The sequence below is a fragment of the Mycteria americana genome, chromosome 8, assembly GCF_035582795.1.
Source record: "Mycteria americana isolate JAX WOST 10 ecotype Jacksonville Zoo and Gardens chromosome 8, USCA_MyAme_1.0, whole genome shotgun sequence".
In the NCBI taxonomy this organism is placed as follows: Eukaryota; Metazoa; Chordata; class Aves; order Ciconiiformes; family Ciconiidae; genus Mycteria; species Mycteria americana.
Genome location: NC_134372.1, coordinates 29,249,252 through 29,263,538, shown reverse-complemented (window position 1 = coordinate 29,263,538; position 14,287 = coordinate 29,249,252). Strand labels below are relative to the sequence as shown.

General features: G+C 48.7%; 1 protein-coding gene across 1 annotated transcript in view; it reads left to right on the top strand.

The window, feature by feature from the left end:
- The window catches only part of NECAB2 (N-terminal EF-hand calcium binding protein 2), an 85,962-nt gene that overhangs the window by 66,207 nt on the left and 5,468 nt on the right, over positions 1 to 14,287 (top strand). Inside the window, exon 6 of the mRNA XM_075510552.1 lies at positions 14,027 to 14,163. Coding sequence (XP_075366667.1) covers positions 14,027 to 14,163 — 137 coding nt within the window. The remainder of the gene's footprint in view (positions 1 to 14,026; positions 14,164 to 14,287) is intronic.

Genomic DNA, 14,287 nt, shown 5'->3' with positions numbered 1-14,287 from the left:
TCTCAGCACCCTTCCTAAGTCTGACAGGCGGTCTTGGCTGTGCCATGGCTTACGCTCTGCGTTGCCTGAAGCATGAAGATGCTCCAGTTGTCTTCAGGCAACACGGCCCGTGGGTCTCTTGGGTGGGATTTTGAACGCATGAGTTCTTGTTAGCATCATTAGGAGTACTTTTGGAAACTTCATATTATAGAGCTGCCATTAAATACAGCTTCCATGTTGGGAGGCATCCTGAGTTCCAGAAATATGGTCACTCATACGTGCAGCTGCTGTGTTAGAAGCTAGAGGGCTGTGGGTTTGAAGTACTACAGGGGAATCATGCAAGCACCAAAACCAAGACATAATGTTCTATTTTGTATGTGCAGAGTACCCCTAGCTTCTTAAAAAATCCACCATATGCCTTAAGGATACTGTTAATAATGCCATTACTAGGCAGTGGCACTGATCAAGAAGCATATTGAAGTTTATTTACAAATACCTAGAAAATCTGAGTTGACGCACCAGATGAACATCCCCGCTGAGAGGTGCACCATTCATTTGGTGTCTTACCAGAAGGAGAGAAGTGTTTATAGAGCTCTTGTTCCTTTGAAAACATTTTCCTGTCCTTTCCATACCACTTAAGTAACTGGGCTGTATCAATGATATTTATTACCTCAGGATAATCATTCCTTCTCCCAATTCTACCTTCAGCTGTATTTGCATCATTCTTTTGTGCCACGACGAGACAAAAGTAGTCTTCCTCTTCGTTGGTGAGCAGTAATGTGGTGCACTGAGGACCAAGCCAAGGAGAGAGGTTTTGCTTTTTCCAAGCACCTGCAAGGACTTGCCAATTCAACTCCAGCCCTCCTCTGAGTAATCCAAATTGAAATCTCCCTTCCATTTATCTTTGAAGCTAAAGGAGAAACTCAAATTACTCCACATTAAAGATGTGGTAATGATAAGTTTTAGGAGTTAGAATGGGAAACAGAAAATTCTCTCCCCCCTGGTTGCTGAGTAAAGAGACTGATTTTCTTGCTTGATCGAAATCCATCCTTTTAATGTTTGTGAGGAGGGCAGCATGGGAAGTGAAGCCACATATTTCACATGTTGATGTCTTGCCACAACAAACTAAAGGCAAAAGTCTTTGGCCAAGCACTGATCTGTCTGAAGTGTTTGTGAATTTCTGATCAACATTATGAGAGGGTAAAATAAATCAGGACAACAGTAATAGTTAATTTTTCTAATTAAGGTGCTGAGTCTGTTCATGCCTCATTTATATTCGTTATTAGCAAATTTTCTGGCAGTCAGATTTGCCAACTATGTATTTTAAATACATGTTAACATGCTAATAGATATCTCAGTAATTCACTCCAACTTGCTATTTGTGATGCCTTCCACCATTGCTTTTCGAACGTGAGGTTAATATATATGACTAATTCCTCCCAGTATTTTGCAAGAGGAAGATGGCATATTCTCTGTTTATAAATCAGGCATCTGAGCATGTGGGTATTTTACCTTGCATAAGAAATCTGCAGCAGAAACAGGATGGTTATTCATAATCCCAGTCCACTGCCTTCATAAGAGCAGCATCTTTCTCTCTCCTTGATTCAGCAACTTGTGGCAGGATTCACCTGCCTTAATTGCAATGGGCAAAGATTATTTACCTAAAGCTGAGCTGGCCACTTCCATCATGATCTTGTGGAAGGAACCAAGGAGATCCAGAGCGCTGGAGGCATCTTCCTCCTGTGACGCTGAAGGATCACAGCACTCTTCATCTCAAATGCAGACGTTTCCCTTCGAGATGGCTAAAGCCAGATGAGGGAGTGCCGCCCCAGCATCCCCTCATCACCCCCATTTTATCAGCCCATGGGTTGTGTTGCTCTTTGCTGCCTGGCAGACTTTTGGCAAGCGAGCAAACGGAGCAAGACTCCTTCAGAGAGAGGAGCTGGCAAAGAAGTATTTCATGAAAAACATCGTTCCCTGCTGTGATTTTGTGAACAAAGTGGTACAAACCTCATCAATGAATTATTCAAACGCAGGTACTTTGTTCAAGTAAAGAACTGAAGGAAAAAAAAAAACAAACAGAAAATAAGCTGTTGTAGGTGGTAGAGAAACTCATCTCCAGTGTTCAGATAGGATAGACTTCCAGGCAGCATCAGAAGCTTTTCCCGAGTGCAAACCATTAGTGCTTTTTTTGAGATGTGAGATTTTTTCACTGTATGTTTTCCCTAAAAAATAAAAAAGTATTTGTTTACCAGACTTTCTGGTTTTAGTGTCAGGATTGCCAAAACAGAGTGTCAGAAGAAGGCTTCTTACAATCCGAACCAATAAAATAGTCTGGCTGAGGTCTTCTCATCAGGTTCCAGCCCATGTGTGTTCCCATACCCCAGCCTGGAGGAATTCGCAGAGGTGTTTTATTTCCTCCAGGGCTGGGACCACACCTGCAGGATAAGGCTTCAGCCGCAGGGAGAAGGTCCATCCCAGGACTGCAAAAGCCAGTGTGAGCTCCGACTTGTCTGATGGGTCCCCCCATAAAGGTCTCCTTCTGCTCCATCTCCTCCACGTGTGATGCTGTAACCAAGGGCCCTGTGCTGATGTCAGGACATTTAGGAGATACATACATATAAATATATTTTTAGAAACACTGGATCGGGGAAAAGACTGCTGAACCAGCAGGTTTTGGTAGGAGCCAAGTGTGGTTTTGTGCTCCCCGATGCTTGAGCCTGTTGCTGTCTCTGCAGCTTTTCCCCGAGGCCGAATCCTGCAAAGGGCTTGGTGCTGATGTGGAGCACTGTGACTTGCGAGCAAACTGCTTTGCTTGTGAGATGCTCCTGCTTCTCCATATTAAAATGAGTATTTCATCAGCTGGAGAAAACTCGTGATCATTTGAGAGTGTTCCTTATTCCCTCCCTCTCCCCTCCGTTAAAAAAGTATTTGGTGCAAAGGATAAATGAAGCCTAACCTCCTTCTGTGTTGGCTTTCCGACTAGAGGTGCCTGCTGACGGGAGGGGCTAGATAGCTGTGGTATTTAATTGCTGTTTATATTTCTCACCTTAAAAGACAACTGATTATTTCTTGCTCATAAAAAGAGAAAGCAGCAATTATCTCGTGCTGGAGGAGCTCATAAAGTATCAGCAGTAATTAGATTCAATAGTGGAAGGTCTCATACAGCGAAACAAAATCTGTCATTATAATTATTTTCCAATACAGTGATGTCCGTGCCATGTTGAAATGACTGCCAATGACAATGGGAAATGCAAAGATAAATTGGAGAGAAAGGAAATGAACTTTCAGGATCTAAAAAAAGCTGATGCCGGGAGATGTTCTTACATAATTCTCATTTACTGTTTTATAGTGCGGTTGGCAAATATCAAAACCAACATGACCGGGAAGGACATGGTTTGTGTGTCTGGTGTCGAAGGGTGTGTGGGGTACGGGCTGGGCAACCGGGGTCAGGTGGATGCTGTCCCTCCCATTCGGTTACTGACCCCCCGCCTCGGGCTGCCCACTGTGGGACGGTGCCCACTGATGCCTCCACCATCCCTGCCAGCCTCGAGGGGTGCTCAGGACAGGGGAGTGGGGGACAGTGCCTGGGAAGCTGGAGGGAGAGCGCTGGGGCGGTGATTACCACTGAACAACACCCTCACCCAGACACCCCGGGAAATGTGCTTTAGCTTGGTAAAAAAAGCACATTTTGTGTTTTTTTGAGCCTGAGAGGCTCAATTAGCCCTGTTCCTGCCGGGTATGGCTTCCACTACCTGCTGCACTGGGGTGGCTCCTGCTCCCCACTTTTGCCAAATGAGCGTTTTGCAGCACTGAGCATGGAAACATTAGCAAGGCTGACCTTTAGCAGTGAGACAAACTTTAAAAGCAAGCTGCAAAGAAGTCCCAAAAACGCTGAGTGAGGAATGCCCTCAAGGATGAAGCAGCTCAGATTTGAGGTCAAATCACTCCTTCCTGGAGATGCTCCTGTTGGGCACCAGGCGGGTCCAAGAAGCGCTGGTGACCATCCTTGGCGTGTTCCCCTGTCCCAGCTGGAAGGGGAGTGCTTGGAAAGCAAAATTGCCCAAAATCGGAGCTGAAATTGCAACAACCCCTCATGGACATACCGGAATGAAATGGAGCTGATCTCTCTAGTGCTCATGAACACGGTGCGGGGAAAGACTGCGCCACTCTGCTTCGGTGAGGGCCAGGAACAGGGTGAGCAGAGCAGGGGAGGGGGGTGCTGACAAATTAGGGGGGATTTGGAGACTGGCTTCAGGGAGGAGTGAGGGGCAGCAGGAGGGATTTATGGAGGAGGCCTGAGGACTTGTGGGTGGCCCTGGACCACCCTGTACTTGATATTCAGCATCACCTTCGGTCCTGGAGGGGAGCAACAGGCGATGTGAAAGATGGTGTTTTACCCTTGCTTGCCTGCTGCCAGCTGCGCTCCTAGTCTCTCACTTGCCAAAATCCTTTTTATCTCATTTAATGGACCTGGAGTGGAAATATGACCAAGTGGTGACACATCACACACCCCCTGAGAGCCTTCTCATGTCAGGGTGCCAAATACCACACATGTGTCTTATGGACAGGCACTGTACCCAAACCGGCTGCAAACACGTTTTCTCCCGAGAATCATTATTTAGGTGAGAGAATATGTGAATCGTAAAGGGAAAACTGAGTGTACTGACCTTCAATACCAGCTGCTGATGCTCCAGCAGCGCTAGGGAGCTCAGAGGTGTATACATACGGGTGAATAGGTTTGCGTACATTATTTGTGAGTTAAATTGTTCCTGCTGCAATTGACCCTTATTGTCTCTGCCTTATGACATGTCGTTGCAGTGAACAGGAGATGCTGGGCTCCTGGGGCTCAGTGGGAGCTGCTGCAGCAGACCTCCTCTCCCCACTGCCAGTGCCGGCGTGGCTGTGGGTCTCCTCCAGCTTTCAGCCACCAGCAGCACCTTGCAAAGGAGTGCTTGTTTGAGCAGCTCAGTAACCACCCCAGAGCAAGCACCATCTGCCACCAGTCTTGGATGCTAAAAATGATGGATGGGGTTTTTTTGTTTTATAGCACAATCCAGAACAGCAATATAGAGTGCTCTCATTTGCATTCTTACCTGCCAAAATTAAACTTGCCAAATATTATATTGCTCTTTTTTGAATGATGACACCTCAAGATAAAATAGTCAGTAGAAATAATCCTTAAAAATAATCTTTTGCTCCCACCCTCCAGCTAATCCTTTATCTCGTCCTTTCATTTTACTTGAGCAGGTTTTCTCCTGCTCTGCTGAACAAACTTGGTGTTCGTACTGAGGTCATCTGAGGCTCCTGGAGCAGTGCTTTCCTGTGGCAGGAGGCTGGCCCGTGGCAGGGTATAAGAGCAACACAGGGTGGTGCCCAGCCCAAACAGCATGAGCTGCTTGGGTCTTCCCATAGACATCGTGATCTGGCCCCGACTTGGCTTGCACCAAGCCATGGTGGTTACATGAGCATCAGCTGGTCTGGGCTTGAAGCCCATGGGGTACCACTGCAGTGCAGCACATGTGTTGCTTCATCTTTCTTCCTGGGAGAATTTGTACCCTACCGCACATCAGGCTCTCCTTCAGAGAAGCGTTTCTCTGGCTTCCTTGCTGCCGAACACGGGAACAGCTTATCTCCTGGTACTTTGTCCTGGCTGAACCCCAGGAGATCCTGTGCACCTTGTCATCATCTACCCCCTTGGAAGCGTTTGACTCATCTTTAGGCGTCAGGATGTTTGCTCAAATGGGCAGTTTGCCTTTTCTGAGGGGCTCAGAGCATCGTCTCTCCTCACCTTTGCAGCACAGAGATCTGCCCTGACGGGGAGGGAGCTGTTTAAGGGATTATTAGCTGCAGTTTTGCCCCTTTCTTGGATGGGTGATTTTATGATGAAATGCTAGCTTTGACACACTCCTATAGAGCAGTTAAAGATGTATTCATGGTGAATGGTTTTGGCTGAAAAAAGAAAGGAGTGGCGATGGGGCGGTGAATTGGTAAAGGCTGAGTCATCTTTCCATATATTTTGAATGATACGTTTCTGAACAATTTCAGTATCAATTTCTATAGCAAAAAAATTATGTGGATTATTGGAAAAGTTATGGAACTTCATAGTTCAATTATAATCTAAAAGGAAACAAGGCATATTTGTTTAGCTTCTCAGAAAGTATTTCTGCAACTCTCCTCTGAAATTAATTTAAGAAAATATTGCACCGCAAATTAAAGCAAAAAGTGCTACTCAGTTCTGCAAGAACTGAACTTTCCCCAACTTTTGTGTTCAGACTCCAGACCAGAAAGCTGATTCTCTGTGCGATGCCATCCAGAGTGATTTCCTTGCCAGCCCCACAGGGCTGTGCATGAGCCCCAGCTGGGCTGCCAGACTGCCAGGGAGCACAGTGGGGCTGGCAGGGAGATGAATCTTAAGAAAGTCTCTCTTGGAGCTTATTTTTAGATGAAGATATTTATTCACTGCTCTTCTGCTTGTCTGTTGTTGCAAAATTCATGTTCCTCCTCTTGCTCTGAGAAGGAAGAGCATCTCTTTGGAGGTCCTGATTGTGCTGCCCTGGCTCCAGCTCTCATGGACCTCCTGTAGGACATGGTTTTCCTCCTCCTCCCTCCTGTTTTAAGGCTATTGCTCCTGAGATTGGATAAATTGTATGGCACAGGGAATAAATCCACCAGACATCAGTGCTGTGGTCTTGCCAAGTAGCCCGAGAGCAGCTTTGAAGGAGCCAGCAAAAGGAAAGGCAGGGACCAAGTCAACACGTAACCAGCTGGCACAGCCAGGCTGAGCCTTCAGCAGCTTGACCATCCCACGTCGTTACATCTGCAGGGTCTTTTGAGTAGGTCCTGTTTGGAAAACAAAATCTGTACTTTCCTTGGAAAACTGAAATAAAATGTGTATTAATTTACTGTCTTGTGGATACTAAATACAGCTAATTAGGAACTTGTGTGAAGAGAAAGGCTAATGATAGCCAGGGTGTTCAGAAGTAGGAGGCCACACTTCGTTTCCAAGTTTGTTCTTTGCCTGCTAAGTAAGTGGGCAAGGTGCAAAAGTACCATATGCCTCTTGATCCATAGGTGACCTCAGGGGGTGTGCTGTATAGCACATGCATGGGACAAGAGTTACCTGCCCTTCACATCCACGTGGCTACATCGAGAAATGATGGGATTATATTGCAGCGAGGAGATTTTCTAATAATGAGAAGAGGGAAGTCCTGTGATAAATTGTTTGGGAAGGGCCCATGGCAGGAGACCTTCAGGACCAGACAAGGCAAACATGAACTGAGAAGGGTCCAACACCAAGATTTATAAAAGGATGATTTTATAGCAAAAGACTTTTAAAACCCATGTGATGCCGTCATTATTTTTTTTATCTGAACAGGTGCCTCATTTGGTTTTTTAGAGCCGTTTCAGGAAGGCTGAGGGTCTTTCATATGTTAATGCTTTCATTTATCAACTATTTAAGTGTCTGTTCTCTTCAGGTTTCTTCTACTGATTATGTGCCAGGCAATCAGTTTTGGGTCTCTGCTTTTGAAGGGATTTAAGAGTCGGGGGGAGGGAAAGGAGCGAGAGGCAGGTCTGAGTGTTATTCTAATTATAAGAAAATATCTCTTGAAAGAAAACAGGCAATTATGAGCAACAAATTTAAATCACGCACTTGGAGGTTACAGAGCACCACATGCCTGGTTTTTAAAGGGGTGAGTGGGTGGAAGATAACCTCTCCGTCATCCTGGGATGAGGTTTGACAGGGGTGTTTCAGGGCATGGCAATGGGTTTGTTGTTGGGTTGGGTTTTTTTAACTGGAGGAAAAGCGTGGGTGAAACAGAACTGGCTTTGGTTTCCGTTTGAAAAGCCTCCTCAGTTCGGTGCCATCGCTCCGTGAGCATGCTTCGGCAGTGGTTGAAGTTAATAAAAATTGGAGAAGGCATCAATGTCCCCAGGCTTGGTAAATGTCAGCCAATGTGGCCAATCTCACTGAAAACCAGCGCTGGAAAGCCTCGTTGGTCAGGCTGTAACGCTGCAAGGCAAAGGGAAGGTGTGGGGTTGTCGTGGGGGAGGTCTCTGAGTCCGTGGGTGGCACAGACTCATTTATATTTTACATCCTGTGATCTTAACGAGCTAAATTGTGACCTTTAAAAATGCCAGAAAAGAAGCTTTGAGATGCTCAACAACATTGGAAAATCTCCTTTTTCAGTCATTTGATACGCACAGGAACACAGCCATGAGAGCCCAGCTTTAGGCATCAGTTTGCAGTGCCCACTGAGGGATGCTCGACGCCAGCGTTGGCAAGTCCGAGCACTCAACGGCACCAAAATTCCAGCTGTGATTAACATAGGTTACACATCCCGAGGGTGTTTTCATTAATCCGTGCCAGAATTTGGGCAGATTTGGGGCAGGTGCAGAATAGAATAGAATGCTGGAAGAGCCGTGGCGGGGCTTTGAGCAGCCTGTGCCCTGATGTGTGCACCTGCTGTGTGTGGGAAGGTGCATTGCAGACACCTAAAAAGCCTGTGATGTGAAGAGAGGGGTGGGATTTGCGGCTTGGACCTCAGCCGACTGACCAGAGGATCCAGCACTGGGCAATATTTCCCCACTTACCTGTGGCTAAAGCAAGTTGTCCTTTTCCCACCCCTTCCTTCTCTCATTTTTCAATGTCTCTGGCTCATGCCCCGGTTTGTCAAACACTGACGCTTTCTGAGGCTCTCCTGAGCGCCGTCCCCTGCAGAAATCTAGAGGCCATCCTTTCAGTGAGGCTTTTACGTTTGCTTCTCGCTGCAGATGCATGCGGCCGCCCGTTTGCAGCAGCAGACGTCAAGGCCAGGCAGCTGGGGATCTAGCAAAGGGAGAGATGCCTTTTTTCACCCTCCTCTGCCTCTTTGGCAGCCACCATGCTCCTTCCTCAACCGAGGCTTGCCAGCAAAACACTCTGCAGCAGAGTAGTATCTGTGATGCCGAAGTCTTTCTAGCCTTGAACTAATGGACTAGCTGGATGGAAAAGAACAGGCTTGGAGATGCGCCCCTCCAAGAGCTTCTGGCACAAAGCGGCTTCATTGAGCAGCAATTATTATATTATCTCCCTAAATATTTTAACTTCTCAAGCAAAGCAAGGAAGAAATAACTCTTCAGGGTGGAATTAATAAGACCAAACCTCATTAAATCTCCCTAGGACAGACTGACAAATGTTTTAATAAGATGATGGGAAGGATTCCTTTGGAGCTGGTCTTCGTAATGACTTATTTTTGCAATGCCAAATAAGACATTTGCTAGAGCTGAAAAGCCTCTGAGCACACACATTTCAGACCCGGCTCCTGAGAGCAAATGTCACAGCTGGGTTGGCAAATGGCCAGAGTTAGTTAAGTGAGGGAAAAAACCCCCACCGTTGCTTTAATTTCAGAGCTATCGTACTTACTGGCCTGCCAAAAAGCATCAGATCTTCATGGACACCCCAATATTCCTTTGCACCAGCTGGCGTAGCTTTGTACCCAACATCCGTCCATCCAGTGAATCTCGATGTAGGGAGTTAAGCTGATTTAAATGAACGTGGGAATCACCTGTATGATTTTTCCTAAAGCTGAACCGAGATTGTAGGCTGTAGTTAGGTAATAAAATCCCAACATTTAAGTACGCATATTCTCGCAGCCTTATATTCTAGCACCTGGAGCCAGTCTGTGTGATCAGACAGCACTCGGCATAGCCTGCGCCTTCGTGAATACAATTTTCCAAAAGGAGCAGGCTTCCATGCTAGGGAGAGCGATCTGTTCATGAGGCATGGGAAAGGTTGATCAGGAAATTTTTTGGTGGCATTTGCAGGAGACAGGCTGAGAGTCCTGGAGAGCAGCAGAAAAGTGGAGGTAAATAGCAGCATGTTACCTCATTTATTTGATGTATGGATTGAAATGAAAAAGCAGTGGTGCACTTTTCGCACCTCTGGAAGGGAAACTGAGTGTGGGCTAAACAGCACAGAGCGGGTGTAAAATCAGTCGATGGGCTTGGAGCATCCATGGGGGATCTGGTACATGGTTTGGACGACTATCAGAGGAGAAGAGGACAAGGCAGTGGTGTTGGAGATCTTGCTGGAAAGGGACGTTAATGGGGAATTACTGTGTCTTTGCAGTGCAATCATGCTTGGAGAAGCAGTGGGGGTCTCAGGGCACGGGGACCTGGGTAAGGCCTCCAGCTCCGGCCAGCCCCATGCTTGCATCCAGCCCTCGCACTTGGCAGGGCAAATCATGTCCCAGAAAACCCGCGCTCTTAATTAAAAGAATAATCCAATCAGCCACTCGAAGGAGCGCGCACAACTCCATGTTCAGTGCTGCAGCTCCCAGAGGCCTGCAGGTCTATATTAAATCCACGAGGAGGGACATAGCCCCCAGCCCACGGGAACAGCCGCCCTCTGCCGAGGCAGCAGTCAGATCCCCAGCACCAGCAATCAGAGCAGGGCGGGGTGCGAGAGTTAATCAAAACCTATCTGTAATTATAGCAGAGCCTGTTTGAGCACCTGATTAATATATTTACGCCTTCATTACGGGCAGGCTGCTGGTTGCAGGCAGGGCCATGCGTGGGGGGAGCAGCCATGGAGGGGGGGGAAAGAAAGAAATTGTTTCAGATCCCAAATGCAATTATATGTCTTCACCAAGGAGATTTATCGATTTAATACACCCTCCTTAGCCAGAGTGTGGATAGAGGAAGATGTATTAAATGATAAAATAATTGCCTGGGCAAAGAGGTGGATTTGGCCCAGCGTGGGGCTCTTTCCAAAGCGTGCTGGCAGAGGAAGATGAATGGTGAGGTACCTTGACAGTGAATTTAATACACTGTCTATACAGACTTGTTCAGATGTGACATATATGTCTGTGAGTATAATATGGTGCTTGGAAAGAATACACATGGTGTATATATAGTGTATATTGCACGTTCTGAGCGAGTTGTGAGTATTTTTCTAGGGAGAACAGAGATTGTCCAACTATCCAGGAATATTTGTGGCTGCATTCAAATTTTTTTTTCCCAATCCAAATCCTCAACAAATGTTTTCAAATCACTCCCTTGGCTCTATTGCTGTTTGTCTCATGGTGGTACCTGTGCCTCCCACAGAGGGGGCCTGGTGCTCCGCCAGCTGCCACATCCGTGGTCCCAGGCTGCCTGCTCATCACTCTTCCTGCCTGCACAGAGTGAGGGAAAGCTGGGCAGGACTTGTCAGGAGATGTCCGAGCTCGGCATGGTGGCACCAGTGTCCTGGTCCAAAAAGCCCAGCAGCAACCCCCTCCGTAGCAGGCAAGGAAGCACAGCCAGCCCTGGGAGGCTGCGTGGTCTCGTGGCATGGCACCCACTGCTCCACTCCCTGGTAAAATAAGGCAAAATCCTGAAGGGAGGAGCGAGGGAGACGTTGATCTTTGGTTTCCCCTCGCGAGGCAGAGATGGTCTCAAGGCAGCCCTGATGGGGACACTGCTCCATCACGCTCATCATCCCGTGCTCATTTCTATGGGCGAGCAGTGCCGCACCAGCTGCACTTGGTTTCAGGGTGTTATGAATCTCATTGTTAACAACCAGCTGGTGAGCAGTTTTTTCTAAGCCAGCTGACCTTGTTTTCAAACATCGCCAGGCCGTGGAGGAAGGAGATAACTCAGAGGCAATCACTCCGTGTTAAGGGTAGTGTTCCTGAGGCTTTGATGATCCCTGGCCAGGGAGATCCCCCCTCCTCCTGCCAGGTCTTCTGACGCATCTCCCCATATCCAGCACTGATGCCGGCTTTCCTCCCTCTTGACCCAGCTGTTGGATAATGGTGATGCTGGTGGAGTGCACTGGGCTGTACTGGGGAGCTCTGGGGCTACGCAGGGGAGCATGGTCCTGCTTGGAGAAAGGCTGAAAAGGTGGCAGGGTCCCGCATGTGCTGCCGAGTGCATCCCCCAAACCTGAGGAGCATCCCAGTGCTTGGTCCCCATGCAGATCTGCTGCAGCCCATAGAGTGCCCTCAGCCAGTGCCGTCTCCATTTGACCAGTGTCCTGGGACGGGCTGTGCTGGTGAAAGAACAACACGGCGCATCGATCCCTGCCCTCCTTACATCTCCCTCCCTGCCACCCAATGGTGCTACAGCGAGCAGCTGCAGGAGACCATGAATATGGCATGCTGCACAGCATTTTGCTTCAGCATCACCGTCTGGCGATGGTCACCATGTCGTGAGCGTCCTCCAGAAACACCACAACTGTGACAGGGAGGGGAGCAAGTTTTTTGTGTTATTTACCAAGTTATAACCAATTTTATAGTGTTATAACCAATGGTTATTTACCATTAATGACCAATGTGGTCATTAACCACCGTGCTAGTTGGATGCTCAAGAAGCCGTCAAGAAACTCATGCTCCCCTACCAAATCAGGGGTGAGAAATCAGCTCTGCGACCAGTTTCCCCAGAAGTGTTTTTCTTCAGCTCATTCTTCTTTTATGATTTAAAATAAGAGATAAAGGCCCTTGGGGTTCTTGTGGAGCCGCTCTGGTTGCCATGGAAATAACCCTCATTAATCGCTTCACCATAAAACAAGAATAATTTGCTTTGGGGAGCTTGGGGTAGTCATGTTGTGCTGCTGTGTGCTCATATAACTGGTGGTGCTGGGACCACTCCAGTCTCACCCCTGAGTTTGGTCATTGCCGGCGGCATGCAGGGAGCCAGGAGTGTCCATCCCCATCTCATGGCACCAAAAAGTCGTGAGTCCCGGAGGAGTCCCATGCCAGGAGGTGCCAGCACGCAGGGACGGGCTGCCTAGCAGGGGTTTGCCTGGGCCACTTGCTGTGCTGTCCCAGCAGGCACTGATGGCGTGGAAAGAGTCTGGGGAAAAAGTGATGCTAGTGAGTTTGGGTTTAGAGGAGCCTTTTTTTTCACCACAAGTTTTTTTTTAGCTCTGATGCTGAGTGGTTAGCATCAGCCAGACCTGGTGTGGCCAGTGGCCTGGCTGGTCTGGTCTTGGTCTGGTTGGGCTGGGGTCAGACCAGTTGGGCTGGTGTTGGACTGGTTGGAGTGGTGTTGAGCCAGTGTTGGACTGGCTGGGCTAGTGCCGGGCTGGTTGTGCCGGTGTTGGTCCAGTTGTGCCAGTGTCCCACCTCTGCTGGTGGTTGGCAGGAGGTGGAGGAGCAGGACCGTGCCATAAGCAGGGTGCCGCAAGGCTGTGCTGGGGAAGGGGTCCTGGGTACTTTAAGCAGATCGGTTGTGCTGTTAAAACATTTTATTAAGTGTTTTCTGCCTTGGGAGGGTTTGGATTCCCCCGGGAGCTTCTGTTGCTAAAACAGCTCGTCCTCCTCCAGCAAAGCTCCCTGGGAGCAGCCTGCCTCCTGCTGAAGGCATTCCTGCTCTGCGGGCTGTCTCCATCCTGCCTCTGGCCCCAAATGGCCAGAGCTTTCCTTTTCTCCCACTTCAGAAAAAACCCAAAACTAACGCTGAAATATGCTGAGGCTCTTGTCTCACAGCGTGGGATGGGAGGGACCTGTGTGGGGACTGCCAGAGCTTTATGCTGCTGGCTTGAAGGCACCTTCAGCTTGCGGCTTCCCGGGGAGAGCCATGTTAATCGTCCCAAACCCCTTTTACTGTAGCGCTGGGTTGGCCATACTGTTGTGGGCTAAGGCACTAAATAACATGCTGAAGCTCTTGGAGTAGGGGTCTCCAAAGCACAGGAGGGGCCACTTTTCATACCTGCACCCGCTGGCTCTCGCCCTGCAAGATCACGGTAAAGAGAGCAACTACGGGCTTTGGGTAATCGCCTCTTTACATTGCTGGTGTGCCTCACTGCCCACACTCCCTCCCATCACAGCCTCTATAAGTCTGTTCCGGGGTGATGGATGTTGGAGGGGCTATATGCTGGGCGACCCACAGATGCTGGAGGGCTATATGCTTCCCATGGTGTGGGACAGTACGTGCTCGTTCCTCCTGTGGCCCTTACGGTCGGGGACATGGAGGGGACCAGCTTGCATGTGGGATGTTGGACGGATGCTGCACCAGCCGGGGCGCCTGCCAGCGCTGGGCGGTCAGCGCTGCGTCTCACCGTGCTCACTGTCTGCCTTGGCAGGTGTACGAGAGCGGCAGCAACGTGGACCAGTTCGTGACCCACTTCCTGCTGAAGGAGACGGCAAACCAGACCCAGTCGCTGCTGAGTTCCGTGGAGAGTGCCGTGGACGCCATTGACGAGCAAACCAACCCCGCCAGGTCTGCAGCACCTCCTGCCCTTCTCTCCCCTTCCCGGTTGATTTTGGTGCAGGGGGAGGGAGAGGAGGAGGAAGCTTTTGCAGGGCGAGGGAAAATGCAGCAGACGGTGTGTGGGAGCGAAGGG